Source organism: Eptatretus burgeri, chromosome 4, assembly GCF_056783735.1.
Source record: "Eptatretus burgeri isolate ZD-2024b chromosome 4, Ebu_testis_v1, whole genome shotgun sequence".
In the NCBI taxonomy this organism is placed as follows: Eukaryota; Metazoa; Chordata; class Myxini; order Myxiniformes; family Myxinidae; genus Eptatretus; species Eptatretus burgeri.
Window position 1 is genome coordinate 82,589,417 of NC_140964.1, and position 17,698 is coordinate 82,607,114.

Genomic DNA, 17,698 nt, shown 5'->3' on the forward strand with positions numbered 1-17,698 from the left:
GTAAAAGCAATGGTCCTTTAATCGTACCATAATTTGAGAATTGTGTGTGTGTGATTGCGTACGTTTGGCTTCCATGCACTCCTGAACCGCTGGAAATAATGAGTTGAAAACTGATGGTGGGACTCACAGGATGCACGGGTAGGTTTTAAGGGAGAAAAACAATTCATAGTTCCTGGTGTTCCAGATAGAGAAGAACCTCAACTCTCTATGTAAATTACGTACGGCATAGCGCTACTCCCGGTGGAAGGGGGTATTACAAGTCATAATAAAATACTGCACACCAATTCTTCATGAGCAAGATATATTCATAACAGTCTCAGTGAGTGCTTTTTAGCTCAAACCTCCAAACATTCTTACTTGTCTGGGTTGATGGATGAGAGCACAAAGATGAGGATAATGATGTCCAGGCTTCTGCAGGGCATGGGGTAAGGTGCGTTGGTGCACAAATCGTGCACAAAGGCGTGGCACCTCTTGGGATCATAATCGGGGTGGGCCTAACCAGAAGGTCGCACATGTATAAAATTGTCATTTATTACAATTAAAACAGCCATTAAAATAAAATTAAATAATAAAGTTTCTACCCCATTACGAGGGAGCACAATAAGAAGAATCATTCAACAGCATTAATGCTACATTAAAAGTCTTGTACTAATTAAGTTTCTGCCACCAATAAATAAATAAACAGCTCATGAGATCTCAAACTCCACAGTGTGATGACATACAGTAAAACCCTTAAATATCGTGGGTTTGACTATCGCGGTTTTGACCAATTACAGGCAACCTCTTTATGTACCGATTTAGTTATCATGGGGCTTAATTTTGAGCAGTCTGGTTTTTGAGCTGAGCTGTGATGGTTATCTTGTACCAAGAGCCTTTCTCGCACAATTAAAATGGAATGAAGCAAATGTACAACCATCGACAAAAGCGATTCTTTTAATTTACTGGTTTATGGAAGTGCAGAACCCATTAATAAATGAAACACATCAACAGATTACAAAGGAAAATGATTGAAGAGATTAATAGAGGGGGCAGGCAGGGTAAATCACTTTTGGACATTTAATCTGGATTAATTTGCTTCAACACAGCAGGCGACTTCATTGTGAAGCTGATCTGTATTTAGTTTATGTTTATTTCAATTGTTAAGTGTTTATTTTCCTCGTGTGTGTGTGTGTGTGTGTGTGTGTGTGTGTGTGTGTGTGTGTGTGTGTGTGTGTGTGTGTGTGTGTGTGTGTGTGTGTGTGTGTGTGTGTGTGTGTGTAATATATATATATTTTTTTCTCATTTGTATGTATATTTTCTCGAAGCTCAGGAACCGAACCTCCCTACTCCAATCGGAAATTGGTTTTAAATATTGCGGTGTTGAATATTGCATCATTTTCCAGGAACGTAAAACCCCCACCCAATATTTAAGGGTTTACTGTGTGTATATAAATTGTTACGTCTGAGGGGGGGTATGCATTCAAAGGGTAATTAGGATGTTTAATTAGGTATGCCAGGCTGTTCGAGTGTACCAGGATCTCGATGTAATAAGTAGCAATTCAGTGGTGATAAGTTGTCGGAGTAAATGTCCATTTCTTGAAGGGGGAAATGATAATTGTCACGTAATTAGATAGGGAGACGGGTTAGGGTAAGTTTGTATGCGTATCCCCTTTTAGTATTCCCTGTAGGCTTGCTGTGACATAACAGGACAGTGCTGCAGATGGCTCCACCCCTTGATCACGATTGGCGGAAGGCAACGGCGGAGGGCCAATAAAAGGGCTCGATTGGAAGTGACGAGGACTCGAGTATAAAAAGGTTCTGTTCGGGAGAAGAAGGAGAGGAAGAGTGATAAAAAGAAAGCGTCTGGTCGAGGCTGGTTGTCTCTGAGCGCGCTCTCTCGCGCTGGTTCGTTCCTCAATTTGTCGTGTCTCGTGGCCTTGCTGTGCCTCGTGCCTCACCTCGGTTGGCTCTGGAGTTCTGCTGGCTCGGAGTACGGGACCGAACGGCGAGTGGACCTGCCTCCCTCTCCTGCTCGCATCTTGACGCCAGAACTGGCTCCCTGGCGGCTGTGAGCGGACTTTGGCCGACACCAGGAACAGCACCACGGTGGCTGATTGAAGTTCACAGGCCGGAAACCGCGGCTCTGCGCGGAAGGGCTGACGGAACCTCGGCTCCACCGTGTCTCCTGCCCCTGACGAGCGCAATGCCAGCTCGTCCGGCACCAATCCAGTGACTGTTACGTCGACACCACGGGCAAGCCTGACCACCAGCTACGTTGTGTGTGTGTGTGTGTGTGTGTGTGTGTGTGTGTGTGTGTGTGTGTGTGTGTGTGTGTGTGTGTGTGTGTGTGTGTGTGTGTGTGTGTGTGTGTGTACCTGGTGCCTTAGAGGGTTTGAGATTTGTATATCCATTGGAATTGTTTGCGTTTTCCCCACGCCCGCACCCACACCACCATCCCGTCAAATCGCCCTGGATCCCTCCTCTTGCCGAGTCTTATTATCGTTCTGGTTAGAGAAATAAACATTATTAACTCAGTGAAAAGCGACTCGTGCCACCTTCCTCGTCCCGTTTGCTGTCGAGCGATTAAAACCGCCATCTTTGGGTTATAAAAAAATAAACCGCCTCCATCGTTTCGGCTCATTCTCCGTTGGCGGGACTGTTCAAGTCCCGTGGACGTCACATTGGTGTCAGGAGTGGGATGTTCGAACCCCTCTAAAATATATTTGGTGTCGGGAGAATATACCAAGATTAAAATCTCGCCATGAATTGGAATATAAAAGTACTACAGAAAAGCGCGCGAGCGTGGGAAAATTTTGGCGGGAGTTTTCAAATTAAATTTAATTGGCGGCAAACGGGACTTGTGCACCATGGCTGATGTGCAGATGTTGGAGGAGGAAGGCCACGTGTCGGGCAGCGAGTCGGGGGAAGAAGGGAGAGACGGGGGTAGGATCGGAACCTCCCCCATTCCGAGTGTGGACCGTGCTTCATTACCCGTAATGGAGCCGGCAGTGCCGGAAACCGGCGCGATGTCCATCTGGACAATGTTGGAACGTTTAATGAGTGCAATTACAGCACAGGGGGCAAAAATGACGGCACAGGGGGCAGAAATGGCAAATCAATTCGTGACACAGAGGGCAGAAATGACAGATCAATTGGGGGTAATGGGGGAACAGTTGGGTGCACGGATTGATTTAATGAGGGATGAATTGGGGGAAAAGATGGAGAAAATGAAAACTGAGATGCAGGAGTGTGTAGATGTTCAATTGGGGGAAATACAAAGTAAATTCGAGGATAGATTGGAGGAAGCAAAGGTAGAAATTACATTGGAGGGGGAAAATATACGAAAAAGGGCGAGACTTGGATAAAGGCTTAGTCGAGCCGTGTTTTGTAAGAAGTGTCCGGGTTGGTTGAGAAGCAGCTACGAACTCGCGACGGAGCCTTGGAGGAGGTTGTGCGGGCCCAAAAGATCCTGCGGGAAGAGGTGAATCGGTCCATTCAACATTTGGAACAGGAGGCAAAATTGACCCATGAGACCCTCACCACAAAACATCTTTGGCCACAGTGGGCTCCGAAATTGGATACGCAGACACAAGGGTGTTTGATCCCTGGGCTGGATTCGGACAAGGGAGAAACTGGGAAGCGGGCCACCGGGAAAGTGATCCCCCTGGTAAATTTTGACGGGTCAGGGAGCCTTGAAGCTTTTCTGACGCAATTTGAGTGTATTTCCCGACTAAGCGGGTGGAATGAGCGGGAACGTACAGGGAATTTGGTGGCAACGTTGCGGGGACCAGCCGCAGATGTGTTAAATGTGATCGCGGAGGGATGTTGACCAGCTCCCACATTTGCGAGGCGTCGAGCCATCGGTTTGGGTTCGCAGCAAACTGTGATCTGGTGCGGGCCCAGCTCCAGCACCGCAGATTAAAGTCGGGCGAGACAGTGCAGGAGCTGGCACAGGACATTTACCAATCAGTCAGGATCACGTATCGGGACCTAACAGTGCAGGCGTGGGACAGACTGGCACTAGAGAAATTTTTAGCTGCTCTTCCGGACCCTGAGGTCCGAGCGCTAGTGGAGTTACAGGATCCACCCACCGTTCACCGAGCGGCCGAGTGCGCAGTCAGGCTGGCCTCGTGGAGGCGGCCGGGTCGGGTGCCAGAGAGGCCATCGGTGACGGTCCGACAGGCGGAGATTCAGGATCAGGGAGAGGGTCTGGGAGAAATTGGCATTACCCAAATGTTTCAGGAAATTTGCCAGAAACTGTCAAGTTTGATAAGGGGTAATTTGGCAGTTGGTGCGCCACGGCGGCGGGGTCCAGCCCAGCCAATAGAACAATTTGATTATGGCCGAGGGGGTCCGGAACCGGAAGAGACATTACACCGATACCCACGAGGGCCTTTTATGGGGAGTTGTTTCCAGTGCGGGCGAAGAGGACACATGCAACGATATTGCCGGTACCCTGCGATGGAGAGACCCTCCAATAGACTTTCAAGCCCGGAGAGGATGAATCCTCCTGCTGAACCGCCAGGTCTATCCGAGGTGCCCTTACCTTGGTCGAGTCCGTAGATCACTGTCGGAGATCGGGGAAACTAGATCGGGCTGAGCATACAGGGCCATGCTTGGCTGGTGAGATTGTGGCCTAGTGCCCTCCCTTGGTGAAAATAGTGAATTGTGGGAAAATTGGTGTGGGGAATTTGCAGGTAAGGGTAAAGATAGAGGGAGAGTTTTGTGAAGCAGTGGTGGACACGGGTGCAACTGATACCGTTATTAGCCCGCTAGTGTTGGACCAAAGTGTTGGAGGTTGGGACAAAATCGATAGACTAGCAGGACACAGTCTCCAACTGGCTAAGAGAGCAACGACGCCGATAATGGGTCGTGGGGTTGTGAGGATGGAGTTGGGCAACCTAGAGGTCGATGCGGTGGTGTGGGTGGCAGAAGTGTGTGACCGATGCCTTCTGGGGTTGAGTTTGCGAGTGGAACATGACTGCCAACTCGACCTGGAGTGGGGTCACATGTGGCTAGGAACTGAAAAGCTACGGTTGGAGGGACTGGGGGAAGTCGAGGAGGGGCAGGGGGCGCAACTGGAGATGTTGCGCACCGTGACCGTGGCCCCCAGGTCTGAGACCGTGGTGTTGGCCCGGATATCAGCAAGGACCAATCACGTGGGCCAGCTCGGTATGGTGGAGCCGTGGAGCTCGGGGGAAACTGCAGGATTGATGGTGGGTCGTACACTCGTGGATACACATCAGCCCATGGTAGTGGTTCGGTTGCTCAACCTGTCTGACAGCCCTCACACAGTGAGGGGCGGAGCTGTTATAGCAAAGTGTAGCAGTGTAGTGGAGATCACCAGAGGGGAAGGAACCACAGACTTGCCAGTTCAGCCGAAGTCAGGGCAAAATTTTGGAAAAACAAATTGGCCAGAGGGAGTAAGGGACATGGTAAACCGAGCAGAACAGGGGTTAACAGTGGACCAGGTAAGGTCATTGCACAATTTGGTTGGTGCTAATGTGGATATATTCTCTCTCTCCCGAGGATTTTGGACGCACGAGTCTAGTCAGGCACCAAATTGACACTGGCGAGGCTTGAACTGTTTGACAGCCTGCACGACGGCTTCCTCTTGCAAAGAGGGATGAGGCTGAAAAACAGGTGGAAAAGATGAAGGAGGCTGGAATTATTGAGCCCTCGGTAAGTCCTTGGGTGTCACCCATTGTGTTGGTGAGAAAGAAGGACGGGACCATTCGGTTCTGTGTGGATTATCGCCAGCTCAATCAAGTGACGCTCAAGGACTCGTATCCCCTGCCACGTATTGATGATACACTCGATGCCATTTCCGGCTCAAAATGGTTCACTACATTGGATTTGAAGAGTGGCTACTGGCAGGTGGAAATGGATAAACAAGGGAGAGAGAAAACAGCATTTTCCACAGGGAAGGGCCTCTGGCAGTTTGTCGTCATGCCTTTCGGATTGTGCAATGCCCCCGCCACATTTGATCGTCTGATGGAACGTGTTTTGATTGGGCTGCCATGGCAAACATGCCTGATCTATTTAGACGACGTTCTTGTCCACGCTCCCACATTTTGAGCAGGCTGCCAAAAATTTGGTGGAGGTTTTCAGGCGATTGAAGGGGGCCGGGTTAAAACTGAACGCTGGGAAATGCGAAATTTTCAGGAAAGAGGTCGTTTATCTGGGTCACGTGGTTAATGAGAGCGGTGTGGCCACATACCCAATGAAGGCAGTGGCAGTAAAAGAGTGACCCACTCCCAGAAATGTAAGAGAGGTCAGAGGATTTTTGGGCCTCTGTTCTTACTATAGGAAATTTGTGGAAAATTTTGCAAGTATTGCAAGATCATTGCACCAATTGACAGAGAAGGGAGCTAAATTTGTGTGGTCAGAAAACTGCACCAAAGCATTCAATCACCTAAAACAACGTCTGATAGAAGCCCCAGTTTTGGCATATCCGGCCGAGACTGGCCAGTTCATCCTTGACACGGATGCTAGCCAGGGAGGATTGGGGGCGGTCCTGTCTCAAGTCCAACAAGGAGTCGAACGAGTGATTGCCTATTATAGTAGGACTCTGTCAAAGCCCGAGCGAAATTATTGCGTCACTCGCAAAGAATTATTGGCCTTGCTGTCTGCAGTTGGACACTTTCATCCTTACCTGTACGGGAGGGAGTTTGTGATCTGGGTAGATCATGCCTCCTTGCAATGGCTTCTTCGGTTCAAGGAGCCGGAGGGCCAAATTGCAAGGTGGCTTGAGAAACTGCAGCAGTACAATTTTGGTGTGCAACATCGGCCCGGCAAAACACATGCCAACGCAGATGCTCTCTCTCGGCGACCTTGTTGGCAGCACCAATGCGAATTTTGTGAACGTCAAGAGAATAGGGATTTGATTGGGCAGGAACAAATTGATGCATGCCTATGTGCCGCAAGAGTAACCTGTCGGACTCTGCCACAACCACCTCCTGAATTTGGTATTGTTGATTGGAAAAAGGAACAGAAGGAGGACCCTGTTTTGGGCCACCTCTGTACTTGGCTAAAGGGTGGAAAACGGCCTGCGTGGGAAGAAATTGCTTCGCTCGGAGCGCAGGTGAAGGCGTATTGGGCACAATGGCAGATGCTCCAGCTGAAGGATGGCATTTTGTACCGGGAGTGGGAATTACCCACGAGTGGAAATGCTTTCTGGTTGTTGGTGGTACCTTCGAAATTGAGAGAACAGGTGATGGGGCTTGTACATGGAACACGAACGATGGGACACTTAGGTGTAACCAAAACACTAGCGAAATTGAGGCAGAGATTCCATTGGGTGAACTCGGGCAGCGACATCCAAAAATGGGTATGTTGGTGCGACCTCTGCCAGGGGAAGAAAACACCACCATGCGCACGTAAGGCCCCCCTCCAAATTTATAATGTAGGAGCACCACTTGAGAGGGTAGCGGTTGATGTGGTCGGGCCCCTACCCACCACCCACCGAGGCAACAAGTATATTCTGGTGGCAATGGACTACTTTACCAGATGGCCGGAGGCCTATGTATTTCCCAATCAGGAAGCACGGCTGGTTGCCCAAGCACTAGTGGAGGGGTTCTTCACCCGTTTTGGAACTCCGAGGGAGCTGCACACAGACCAGGGCCGGAACTTCGAGTCCGAACTCCTACGTTCAGTGTGCGAGCTCCTTCAAATTCACAAGACTCGGACAACTCCCCTAAGGCCACAGTCGGATGGGATGGTGGAGAGATTTAATAAAACTCTGCTCACCCAGTTAGCTCTCTTTACCTCCCAGAATCAGCAGGACTGGGACGAACATCTCCCCGTTGTCCTGATGGCATACAGGACTGCGCAGCATGAGACCACGCGCTGCACCCCTGCCTTGCTGATGTTTGGTCGGGAGATGCGGGTCCCTGTTGATTTGTGGCTGGGCGTGACACCTGAAACCCCAACATGGACCACGGCGGAGGGTTATGCTACCAAAATGCGTAAGAACATAGAGAAAGCTCATGACTTTGCGAGGGAGCGAATAGGTTTGGCTTCCTCGTGTGCTAAATTGAGGTATGACTCTCGGACACAAGCCCCCGAATTCCTCCCTGGAGACCTCATTTGGCTCTTCTGGCCACAGAGGAGGAAGGGTATGTGCCCGAAACTCACCTCCCCCTGGAAGGGCCCTGGTGTGATGCTCCGACAGGTAACCGATGTAGTTTTTAAAATCCAGATGGGCCGCCACGCACTCCCACAGATAGTCCATTGTGACCGATTGAGCTCTTACATGGGTCGGGATATTCTGGATTGGATAGAGCGTGTGAGGGGAAGATTGGCCGCTTCTGTGCAGGAGCTTGGGCCCGGGCAGCCTCCTGCCCCATGTGCTGAAGGTGAGAGTTTGTAAGTTCTGCTGGGTTTTAGAGTGACAATAGGGACAGTGGGTAAGGAAATAAAGCGGGCACGAGTGGCTGTCCAATGGCTGGTGCGTGGATCGGGTGAGGAGAAGTGCTGTGTGAGTTGTTCCAAGTTAAGAAGTGAAATGTATGGTGCAAACATTGATTTTTTATTGGACATGGTGTGGTAACAGGGAAGGTCATGGTCGATGAAGTGTTAGAAATGCAGGTGTCACATGTAAGGCTGATGGGTTGGGGGGAGTCATGTTGGTTTTGTGGGTGGGGATGATGTGCTTGTCCGCAGGGATTGCTGAGGCTCACGGTGAGCGGGAATTGCGACCCCCTTCAAGGAGATTCACCCCTGGTGGCTGATGGAGACAGTGTCTGGAGGCAACTGGGGAGGGTCTGGTTGGGCGACCAAGGCGGGTAGGACCTTGGCGACCCAGTAAGGCCAGAGGAGCTCGTGAGACCCCTTCCAGTGTGTTGTACGGGATTAGAGCTGATGGCTACCAGGGGGGTGGGAATCAAATGGAGCAGGGCGGAGAAACGTCAGGGTTGGACTAAAGCTTACCTGTGGGCATGGTTGCACCTGAGATGCCCCCATCATCTTGTGGTAACCCACCCCACGGCCATGACGGGGTTCAGCCTGCATCATTAAAATGGGGACCATGACCTAGAAATGTGATGATGACCATAGTGTGAGTGTTGTGAAGATGTGTGAGTTCCACTCGATCCCGCACAACTTGACATGTGCAGCAAGGGCATGATGTCCGCATAATTTTGGGCTGAAGTAAATTTGAAAATTGGCTCCCCAGGTAACGCTGGGTCTATTAGCATCCACTGGGGTCGCGGTCGCGTGTAAATATCCCGGGAATAGTGTCGTTAAGGCTTAGAGTAGGGATGTAAAGCATAAGTGTTGTGTTTTTGTGGAACCTTTTGTTTCTCCTCCCCAGATCACTGGAAGAGTGTTGGACAGGAGCGATGATCCAGAGGATGGAGTGCAACTTCGCTCAGTGCTCTCGTGTGATGAAATAAAATAAATTAAAAAAAAAAGATGAATGATTGTTTAGGCGAGGATGAGGCCATAAGGGAGTAGTACGTGAAGCAGGATAGGTAAGTTAGCAGCGGCTCGCTGCCCATTGCCCCTCCTACTTTATTTTGTTAGGTTAAATAGGTGTGAATCAGTAAGTGTTAAGGCTGGTACGGTAGCGCCTGTGATATACCTTGCAGGAGCTGCAGTACCAGAGGAGGGGGCAGTGTTACGTCTGAGGGGGGGGGGGTACGCATTCAAAGGGTAATTAGGATGTTTAATTAGGTATGCCATGCTGTTCGAGTTGTACCAGGATCTCGATGTAATAAGTAGCAATTCAGTGGTGATAAGTTGTCTAGTAAATGTCCATTTCTTTAAGGGGGAAATGATAATTGTCACGTAATTAGATAGGGAGACGGGTTAGGGTAAGTTTGTATGCGTATCCCCTTTTAGTATTCCCTGTAAGCTTGCCGTGACGTAACAGGACAGTGCTGCGGATGGCTCCGCCCCTTGATCACGATTGGCGGAAAGCGACGGCGGAAGGCGAATAAAAGGACTCGATTGGAAGTGACGAGGACTCGAGTATAAAAAGGTTCTGTTCGGGAGAAGAAGGGGAGGAAGAGTGATAAAAAGAAAGCGTCTGGTCGAGGCGGTTGTCTCTGAGTGCGCTCTCTCGTTGCACTGGTTCGCTCCCCGATTCGTCGTGTCTCATGACCTTGCTGTGCCTCGTGCCTCACCTCGGTTGGCTCTGGAGTTCTGCTGGCTCGGAGTATGGGACAGAACGGCGGGTGGACCTGCCTCCCTCTCCTGCTCGCATCTTAGCGCCAGAACTGGCTCCCTGGCGGCTGTGAGCGGACTTGGGCCTACACCAGGAGGTCGACACCACCAGGAACAGCACCACGGTGGCTGGTTGGAGCTCACAGGCCGGAAACCGCGGCTCTGCGCGGAAGGGCTGACGGAACCTCGGCACCACCGTGTCTCCTGCCCCTGACAAGCACAATGCCAGCTCGTCCGGCACCAATCCAGTGACTGTTACGTCGACACCACGGGCAAGCCTGACCACCAGCTACGTTGTGTGTGTGTGTGTGTGTGTGTGTGTGTGTGTGTGTGTGTGTGTGTGTGTGTGTGTGTGTGTGTGTGTGTGTGTGTGTGTGTACCTGGCACCTTAGAGGGTTTTAGATTTGTATATCCATTGGAATTGCTTGTGTTTTCCCCACGCCCAAACCCACACCACCATCCCGTCGAATCGCCCCGGATCCCTCCTCTTGCCGAGTCTTATTTTCGTTCTGGTTAGAGAAATAAACATTATTAACTCAGTGAAAAGCGACTCGTGCCACCTTCCTCATCCCGTTTGCTGTCGAGCGATTAAAACCGCCATCTTTGGGTTATAAAAAAATAAACCGCCTCCATCGTTTCGGCTCATTCTACGTTGGCGGGACTGTTCAAGTCCCGTGGACGTCACAATATATATATATATATATATATATATATATATATATATATATATATATATATATATATATATATATATATATATATATTGTTGTGGTTACCAGATTCGCAAACCACCATTCAGGTCCCTTAGGTGAGGTATCTCGGTAAGTGCATGTGTAGTTAGGCCCAAACCCGTTGTCTAGTGGGAATACATGTCATTTATACGTGCTGCGACTCTTCAGGATAGCCGTTTTTCTTTTACTATCTTTATTTTGGACCAATCGCCACCATCACAACCACAACAACAACCACCAACCACAACGCCGCTTCACCACAACCGCCATGACCTTTACCGTCACAACTCGCCACCATCGCATCACCGTCATCTCGCGCCACTCATGGGCACCGATGCTGGACTCGTGTAGGGCGCACGTTGAACAGCGTGTACAAAATCACGGATTTTCTGCTTCAAAAACGGATCCAAAACGACACACGCCCACTTTTTGCCGTCCAATCGGTGAGCGAGGGGCGAATTGGCCCCGCCCCCAGGGCGATCGATATATGCAAATTTGTGGATCAAAAAGCCTTCACGCCCACTTTTTCTCGGGCCAATGGGGAGCGAGTTGAAAGGTCAAAGGGAGGGGGTCAAAGGCGAAGTTACGGGGGGATAAAAGGACGGTGTTCGTCAGTCAAAGGAGTCGTAAAAGTCGGAGCGAAAGAGTCAGCAGAACGAGAACGAGGGGTCGGAGTCAGCAAAAAGGGAACGAGAGAGTCAGCAGAACGAGTTGCAAGAGAGTCGCAAACGGGAACGAGAGAGTCAGCAGAACGAGGTCGGAGAGTCAAGAAGAGGAGAGTCGGAAGCAGAGGGTCAAGACTTCGCGGGCGGTGGAGCTGCTCGTCGTGTGCGTTGGAGTCGGAACGGAGGGGACGGAGCTGTGGAAAGGCGGCGACACCAGACGAGGGGGTGCTCGCGTCGTGCAGGAAGCTGCACCCGAGGGAGGCCGACAGCGCGACCTGGCCGAGGTGGAGACGCTCGTCGCACATAATAAAGATCCTCTATACCCCGAGCATCAGCAACCCCCTCCTGTTTCCCCCCGCGCTGAGATAGTGCGACCAAGGGGGCCCCGTTCCCACCCCCTGCCAGGCACTGTCCACGAGGCCCGCGGGTTGCGGGGCCATCGCCGCTCCGCGTCTCATCACCAGACGGGTAGGCCCGACCCGGTCTCGGCCCCAGGCCTACCTCATTCTTGGGGTATTTCTTTTCCTTGGTTTTGGGTATGTGTTGTCGGCGCCGTCTGTGAAGTAGAATTGTATAAGTGTTGCCGTGTGCTCGGTAGTCGGTATTAGCTCTGCACTGTGTTTTCACTTTTATGTTTGCTTTTTGTGTAAATGGAATTGTGTTTTCTTTTTTTTGTGTGCATTTGGTGGAATTGTATTTGTGTGCTTCCCGTGTGCCGAGAATAAATGTGCTTTATTTGTTGAACTGTTCTCCCGCTTCGCTTCGTCTTTTCCTCCATTGGGTCCCCATCTTGCTTCACGTAAAGGGTTGGTAGTGGGCTGAATACGCCCGATAATTAATCGAACCGTCGAGGTCGACGATAACACCGCTCGGTTATTCTGATAGTACGGAACGGGTCGCTTAAGTGGCCCGTGTCCGAAGTCGACCTGCGGCGAGGTGCGATCGCCCGGTCTACCCTCCGCGTGGGTACTTAGGTAGGTCGAATTTGGCGAGCAACCCTATCCCACGCGGGGGCTGATTGGCTCGATCGCGGTGAGACCGAAAGGTCCACCCGTGACTGGTTCCCGGCGTTAGTCCGAGAGGGTCACGACTGGATTGTCCGTCCGGTGGGCGACGCGCCGCGATTCGAGTTACGTGGCCGTCGCACGCCGGCGGGCGCGAAATCCGCAACACTGGTGTCAGGAGTGGGATACAAATTCATCGCCCTCCTCGCGGCACTGGTATCGGAGAACAGGAAAACGGGCTCTCCTGTCTCCGGCTAAATTTACGGGAATCGGTCCAGGGGTGAGAGAAGCGACCCCCGATTCCCTCCAAATTACGAGCGAGCAAATTAACCCTTCACGAGAAGCAAGATGGCGTCTCAAGGCGAGCGGGAGCCGGGGGTATTAGAAATGTATATGTGTAATAATGTAGAGTCCATGGTCCAGGATGGAATCCCCGAGCAGGAAATGTTGATTGTGCAGGAACACGGACTCGCCCAACTGAACCCAGGGCCCGAGGTGGGTGCGGCAGCGGCCGCGGTGTATGACACCTCCCCCCCCCCTCTCCACCAAGACCCTTCCCCAACCCTTGCCGAAACGGCTCAGCTGAGTGCATCCAACATGGCCCAGCTATGCGCCATGCTGGCGGCAATGAACGAAAAAATGGATGCAAACACAAATGAAATGAAAAACGAAATGAAAGGCATGAACGAAAAGATGGATACATTCACAAACGAAATAAAACGCATGAAAACTAAAATGGTAACAAACATGAAGGAAGAAACGAAAAAGTTCCGGGGTGAGACGCAGAACATGGGCCGATGCCTGCAGGCGGGCATGAAGGCCGTGACCAGGGAGCTGGGAATGGCGACTCCACGTGTCGGAACAAACGAGCTGAAAGGGGGTGCAACGGCTGACGGGCCCGCGGTGGAGGCGGGTGAAAAATAATTCGTGGAACGTGTTGGGCGAGGGTCGTGACGATGACCGAAAGGGAAAAATTAAATGGGGAGACCAAAACGTGTGAGACGAGACACGAGGTGACGACAACGGAAATAATAGTTGAGACAAGGGAGGTAAAGGGTGAAGAGGTGACCGAGTTGGCAGAGACACGGGAGATGGGAACGATAGAGGGAAGACTACACGATGAAGACGGGGTAAGTGACGCACACACACACACGGAGGTAGTGGAGGACAATGGGGGTGAGCTCGCGGAGCGTGTGGGGACCCAGTGCGAGCACCTGGATGGCCTCCTCCAGGAACGAGGGGAGCGAGTATGCCCCCTTGAGGCGAGTCACGACCAGGTGAGTTCGGTCGTGCTTTGCGAGGTTGAGGGGACGAGTGCTGTGGACGGGTGCACGGAGAGCTTGGGGGGTGTAGAGGCCCCGGAGACCCTTGTGGGGACACGAATCCCCAGTGTGGTTGTCCCTGTGTGTGTGGTGCAAGGTGTGAGTGCGTCCCCGTGTGTGGAAGCGACCCCGTGTGTGAGTGGTGTGGTGGCGATGGTGCTGGAGTGCGTGCTTCCCAGCACGCCGTGTTTGGATGAGGCACCGTGTGTGGATGAGGAACCGTGTGTGGAAGAGGCCGTGTGTGTGAGTGAAACGGCCAGTATGAGTGAGGAACCGCTGGTGAGTGCCCCCGCGTGTGTGGATGAGGCACCGCGGTTAAGTGCCCCCGCGTGTATGAGTGAGGCACGGTGTGTGGATGAGGCACCGCGGTTGAGTGCCCCCGCGTGTATGAGTGAGGGACGTTGTGTGGAAGAGACCGCGTGTGTGAGTGTCGCCGTGTGTATGAGTGAGGTACCGCGGGTGAGTGCCCCCGCGTGTATGAGTGAGGCACGGTGTGTGGATGAGGCACAGCGGTTGAGTGCCCTCGCGTTTGTGGGTGAGGCACCGCGGGTGAGTGCCCCCGCGCGAGTGAATGGAGCACCACGTGTGAGTAGTATGGTTTGTGTGAGTAGTGAGGCACGCGTGAGTGAACGGCCGTGTGCAAGGTCGCTGTGTGCCAGGGAGACCGTGTGTGTGAGAGAGCGGTATGTGAGGGAGATGTCGGTTGGCATGCGGGAGCACGCAGCCGCATCTCCCGGTGTGAATGTGATGGAGTGGACTGTGTGCGTCGTAACACGCAGGTGTGCGTGGGTGGAATGGAGACGACGACGGCGACAGAGGAGAGAAAGCCGAGTAGCGGCTGTAGTTGTTTCGAGGACCGTGCCAGGTTCACCCAGCAGTGAGCACGCGGTTCGTGCTGTGCAACGCACGAGACCACCACGTGCTCGCTTGCGAGAGTGAAGTCCCGGTCCGGAAACGCACGCGGTGGATTTGCCGATCCCGCGGACGGACAAAGTTTAGGCAGGTAAATGGATTTGGACCGGACGGGTTCTCCACGCGATCGTGTGTGTTAAGCTCCAACGGGCAAAGCACGTGTTCGCGTGGGGAACCCCTCGAGACGTGTGGCTTGTGTTTTTTTTTTTTTTATGCGCACGGTGACGCCATGGCTGCACGTGGGGTTGGAATTCGGCAGGAGGGGAATCTCTGCCGGATGGTCCCGTCCAAGGAGGGACGAGGAACACGTGCAGCTGCATGACGTCACGGCCAGGTGCAAAGTGCGCGAGCTCTGAGTTGCCGCGCAGGTGCTGCGCATGGAAAAAAAAAAAGGAGCAAGCCTCACTTTCAGGTGTACAGGATTCCTGGGCAAGGGGTGAAAGACCCCCTTACCTGGGCACAGGATGAAAACTAGTTAGGGGGAAGGGTTAGCTTAGTTAGACCGACTTCATGGGGCAGGGGTAAGTCCTCATGGAGTCCGTGGAATGGATTAGTTAGAGGGATTGTAGCCAGATTTAGGTTGGGAAATAAAATGAATTTTTGAGTTAGGAGACAGAGACAGACTGGTGAGTGTGTAGAGGGGACGTAGTTTAGCTACGTAGGTTAAAAAGGAACGTGCTGTAGTGTAAGGGATGACGTGGGAGCACGAGTTAGTTAGGGGATGCAGATAGAAGGATGGCAGAGTTCAGCGGTGAGTGGGTTGAAGAGTTGTGGGTTGTGAGGTGAGTACGCGTACATGTTGAGTGAGTGAGGCCAGCGGGTCTGTGTGTGTGGAGCGATTGGGGAATGCATGGTGCGATGAGTGATTGGGGGGAGGAGTGACTCCCGCCCAAGGGACCCCCGGGGTCAGTGTAAAGTGAGTTAGCTGGGTTAGTCAAATTGAATAATGGAGGTCGTTTTGTTGTTGGTGGGAAAGTAGGCTCGAGACCCATTTGGAGGGGTGCAGGAGCCCTGTTGACGGGCTTGGGAGCGTGGCTGCGAAAGGTGAGTATCGCTGAGTGGGTACCCCGGGCACCAGGCTAGTCGGCCGCGGTAGGCCATGGGCCCATGGGGGGCCGGGATAGAGTAGTGGGCACGGGTGCGCCTGCTTGGTGCGGGGGCCCGGGACGCCATTAGCCGCGTGGGCAGTGTTGTGGGCACGGGTGACCCTCGGAAAGGGGCCCGGGAGGCCGGCCTGCCACGTGTGCATTTCAGGGGAGGTGCCATGGGGGGCACTCCCCGGTGTTAGGGAGCTGGTAGGCTCGGAGGCAGTGTAGTGCCCGGGGGTGCCATAGCGGGAGAATCGGCAGAGGGTCGTGCCTGCCAAAGGGAGCCACGTGTCCCAGCCAGGAGACCGTGTGAGGGCACGGAGAGAAAATTGGGGGGCGAGGCCCGAAATTGTGAGGACACCAACACAGGCGACGGGAATCTGGGTTGTTAGAACCAATAGTTTAAGCGAGAGGCGCTTGTTGAAAGCCCCGGGGTAGTTTAACAGTTAAATGGTTAGGGTAGATTAGGAGATGTACCCCTCCGCACCATCCATCCCCTCGCTGTCGTTGTGGGCCGCTGGACCCACTTTGGGTTAAGATCGCCGAACTCTGGGGAGGCCATTCTGAGGCTTCGTTGGGCCTCGACACAGGACGTTAGCTCTCCCTTGTTCCCCTCCGGGAAGGGAACGTAGGGGTTGGGAGTAGGCTAGGTGACAGAATAGGTTAGCCGAACAAGGACGATAAAGGGGGTTGGGGGACGATTTATAGTGGGGAAGTAAAAATAAAAACAACAAAAAAATTAAGTTGGGGCTAAATTGGGGTTTGACAAATTAAGGGAGTGGGTAGGTACAGTGACAGGCAAAGGCGATAGGTGGGAGGGAGACAGGTAGGTAGGTCCGAGCCCGCCTTCCAAGTGGCCAGCACCACCGCACTCCCTCCACCAACCTCCACTGAACGGCAAGAGCTGGCCAACTTCATCGGCTGGCCGTGTTTTGCTTCAAGGCGGAGGCCGGCCAACTTCATCGGCAGCTGTTATTTTGCTGCAAGGCCTGTGCCGGCCCACTTCATCTGCCGGCTGGCTGTTTTTTTCTTCAAGGCCTGTGCCGGCCAGTTCATCTGCCGGCTGTGTTTGCCTGCAGCGGCCTTCTTCTGCGGGCTGTGTTTGCCTGCTGCCTTTGCCATGCCATGCCCACTGCCCCTGTTAACCAGCCCCGTTCAATTTTTGCTTTGCCCCCCCTGTTCATTTCCATGTGCGCCAGGATCAAGGCAACAGTTTGCAAGCTGCGAGAACTGCCCTGTTGGCAGCTACAACACGGGCCTGCAGTGGCGGCCCGTGCACCGTGTTTGCGTCCATCCATTCATGCATCCATTCGTTGTGCTCATTGCGTGTGCCGCTTGAGCTGGCACGGAGACTACGTTTGTGCAGCCCATGCACCGTTGTGGTTCACTGCGTTCAGTTCAAAAGGGAAGGCCTTGGACTGCGTGTGAGCAGCCAGCCACGTTCCGTCACCTGCATTGTTTGAGTCAGAGACTGCATGTGGGCAGCCTGGCTCCCTGCGAACTGCTTTCTTTTTGCAGAGTTCGATGATCCTGGGCCATGGTTTAGTGTAAAATTTGTAAGTTAAGGTTAAGATGTACTGTACATATGAGTGCGACCCGGCATGTATGTCTTAGCGCCGGCAATTTTATTTAAGTCGTCCGTGTGAGTGAGTTTGTTTAGGTAGTTACGCAGCCCTCAGGTTATTTATTTTGGGGACACGAATACCATGAATGTCGCACTCAGGGATCCGTAGGTAAAATGTACTAGGGGAAAACTACACATGATGGCACACGAAAATTTGACGACTCGGGACGAGTCTGTAAAAAGGGAAGGGGGTAGTGTTGTGGTTA

General features: G+C 52.5%; 1 protein-coding gene across 3 annotated transcripts in view; it reads right to left on the reverse strand.

Annotated features, from left to right (window-relative positions):
- The window catches only part of LOC147028535 (tRNA N(3)-cytidine methyltransferase METTL2-like), a 120,613-nt gene that overhangs the window by 60,866 nt on the left and 42,049 nt on the right, over positions 1-17,698 (reverse strand). For all 3 annotated transcript variants that reach the window (XM_085879028.1, XM_085879027.1, XM_085879025.1), the window contains one exon: positions 358-494. In XM_085879028.1, coding sequence (XP_085735154.1) covers positions 358-494 — 137 coding nt within the window. The remainder of the gene's footprint in view (positions 1-357; positions 495-17,698) is intronic.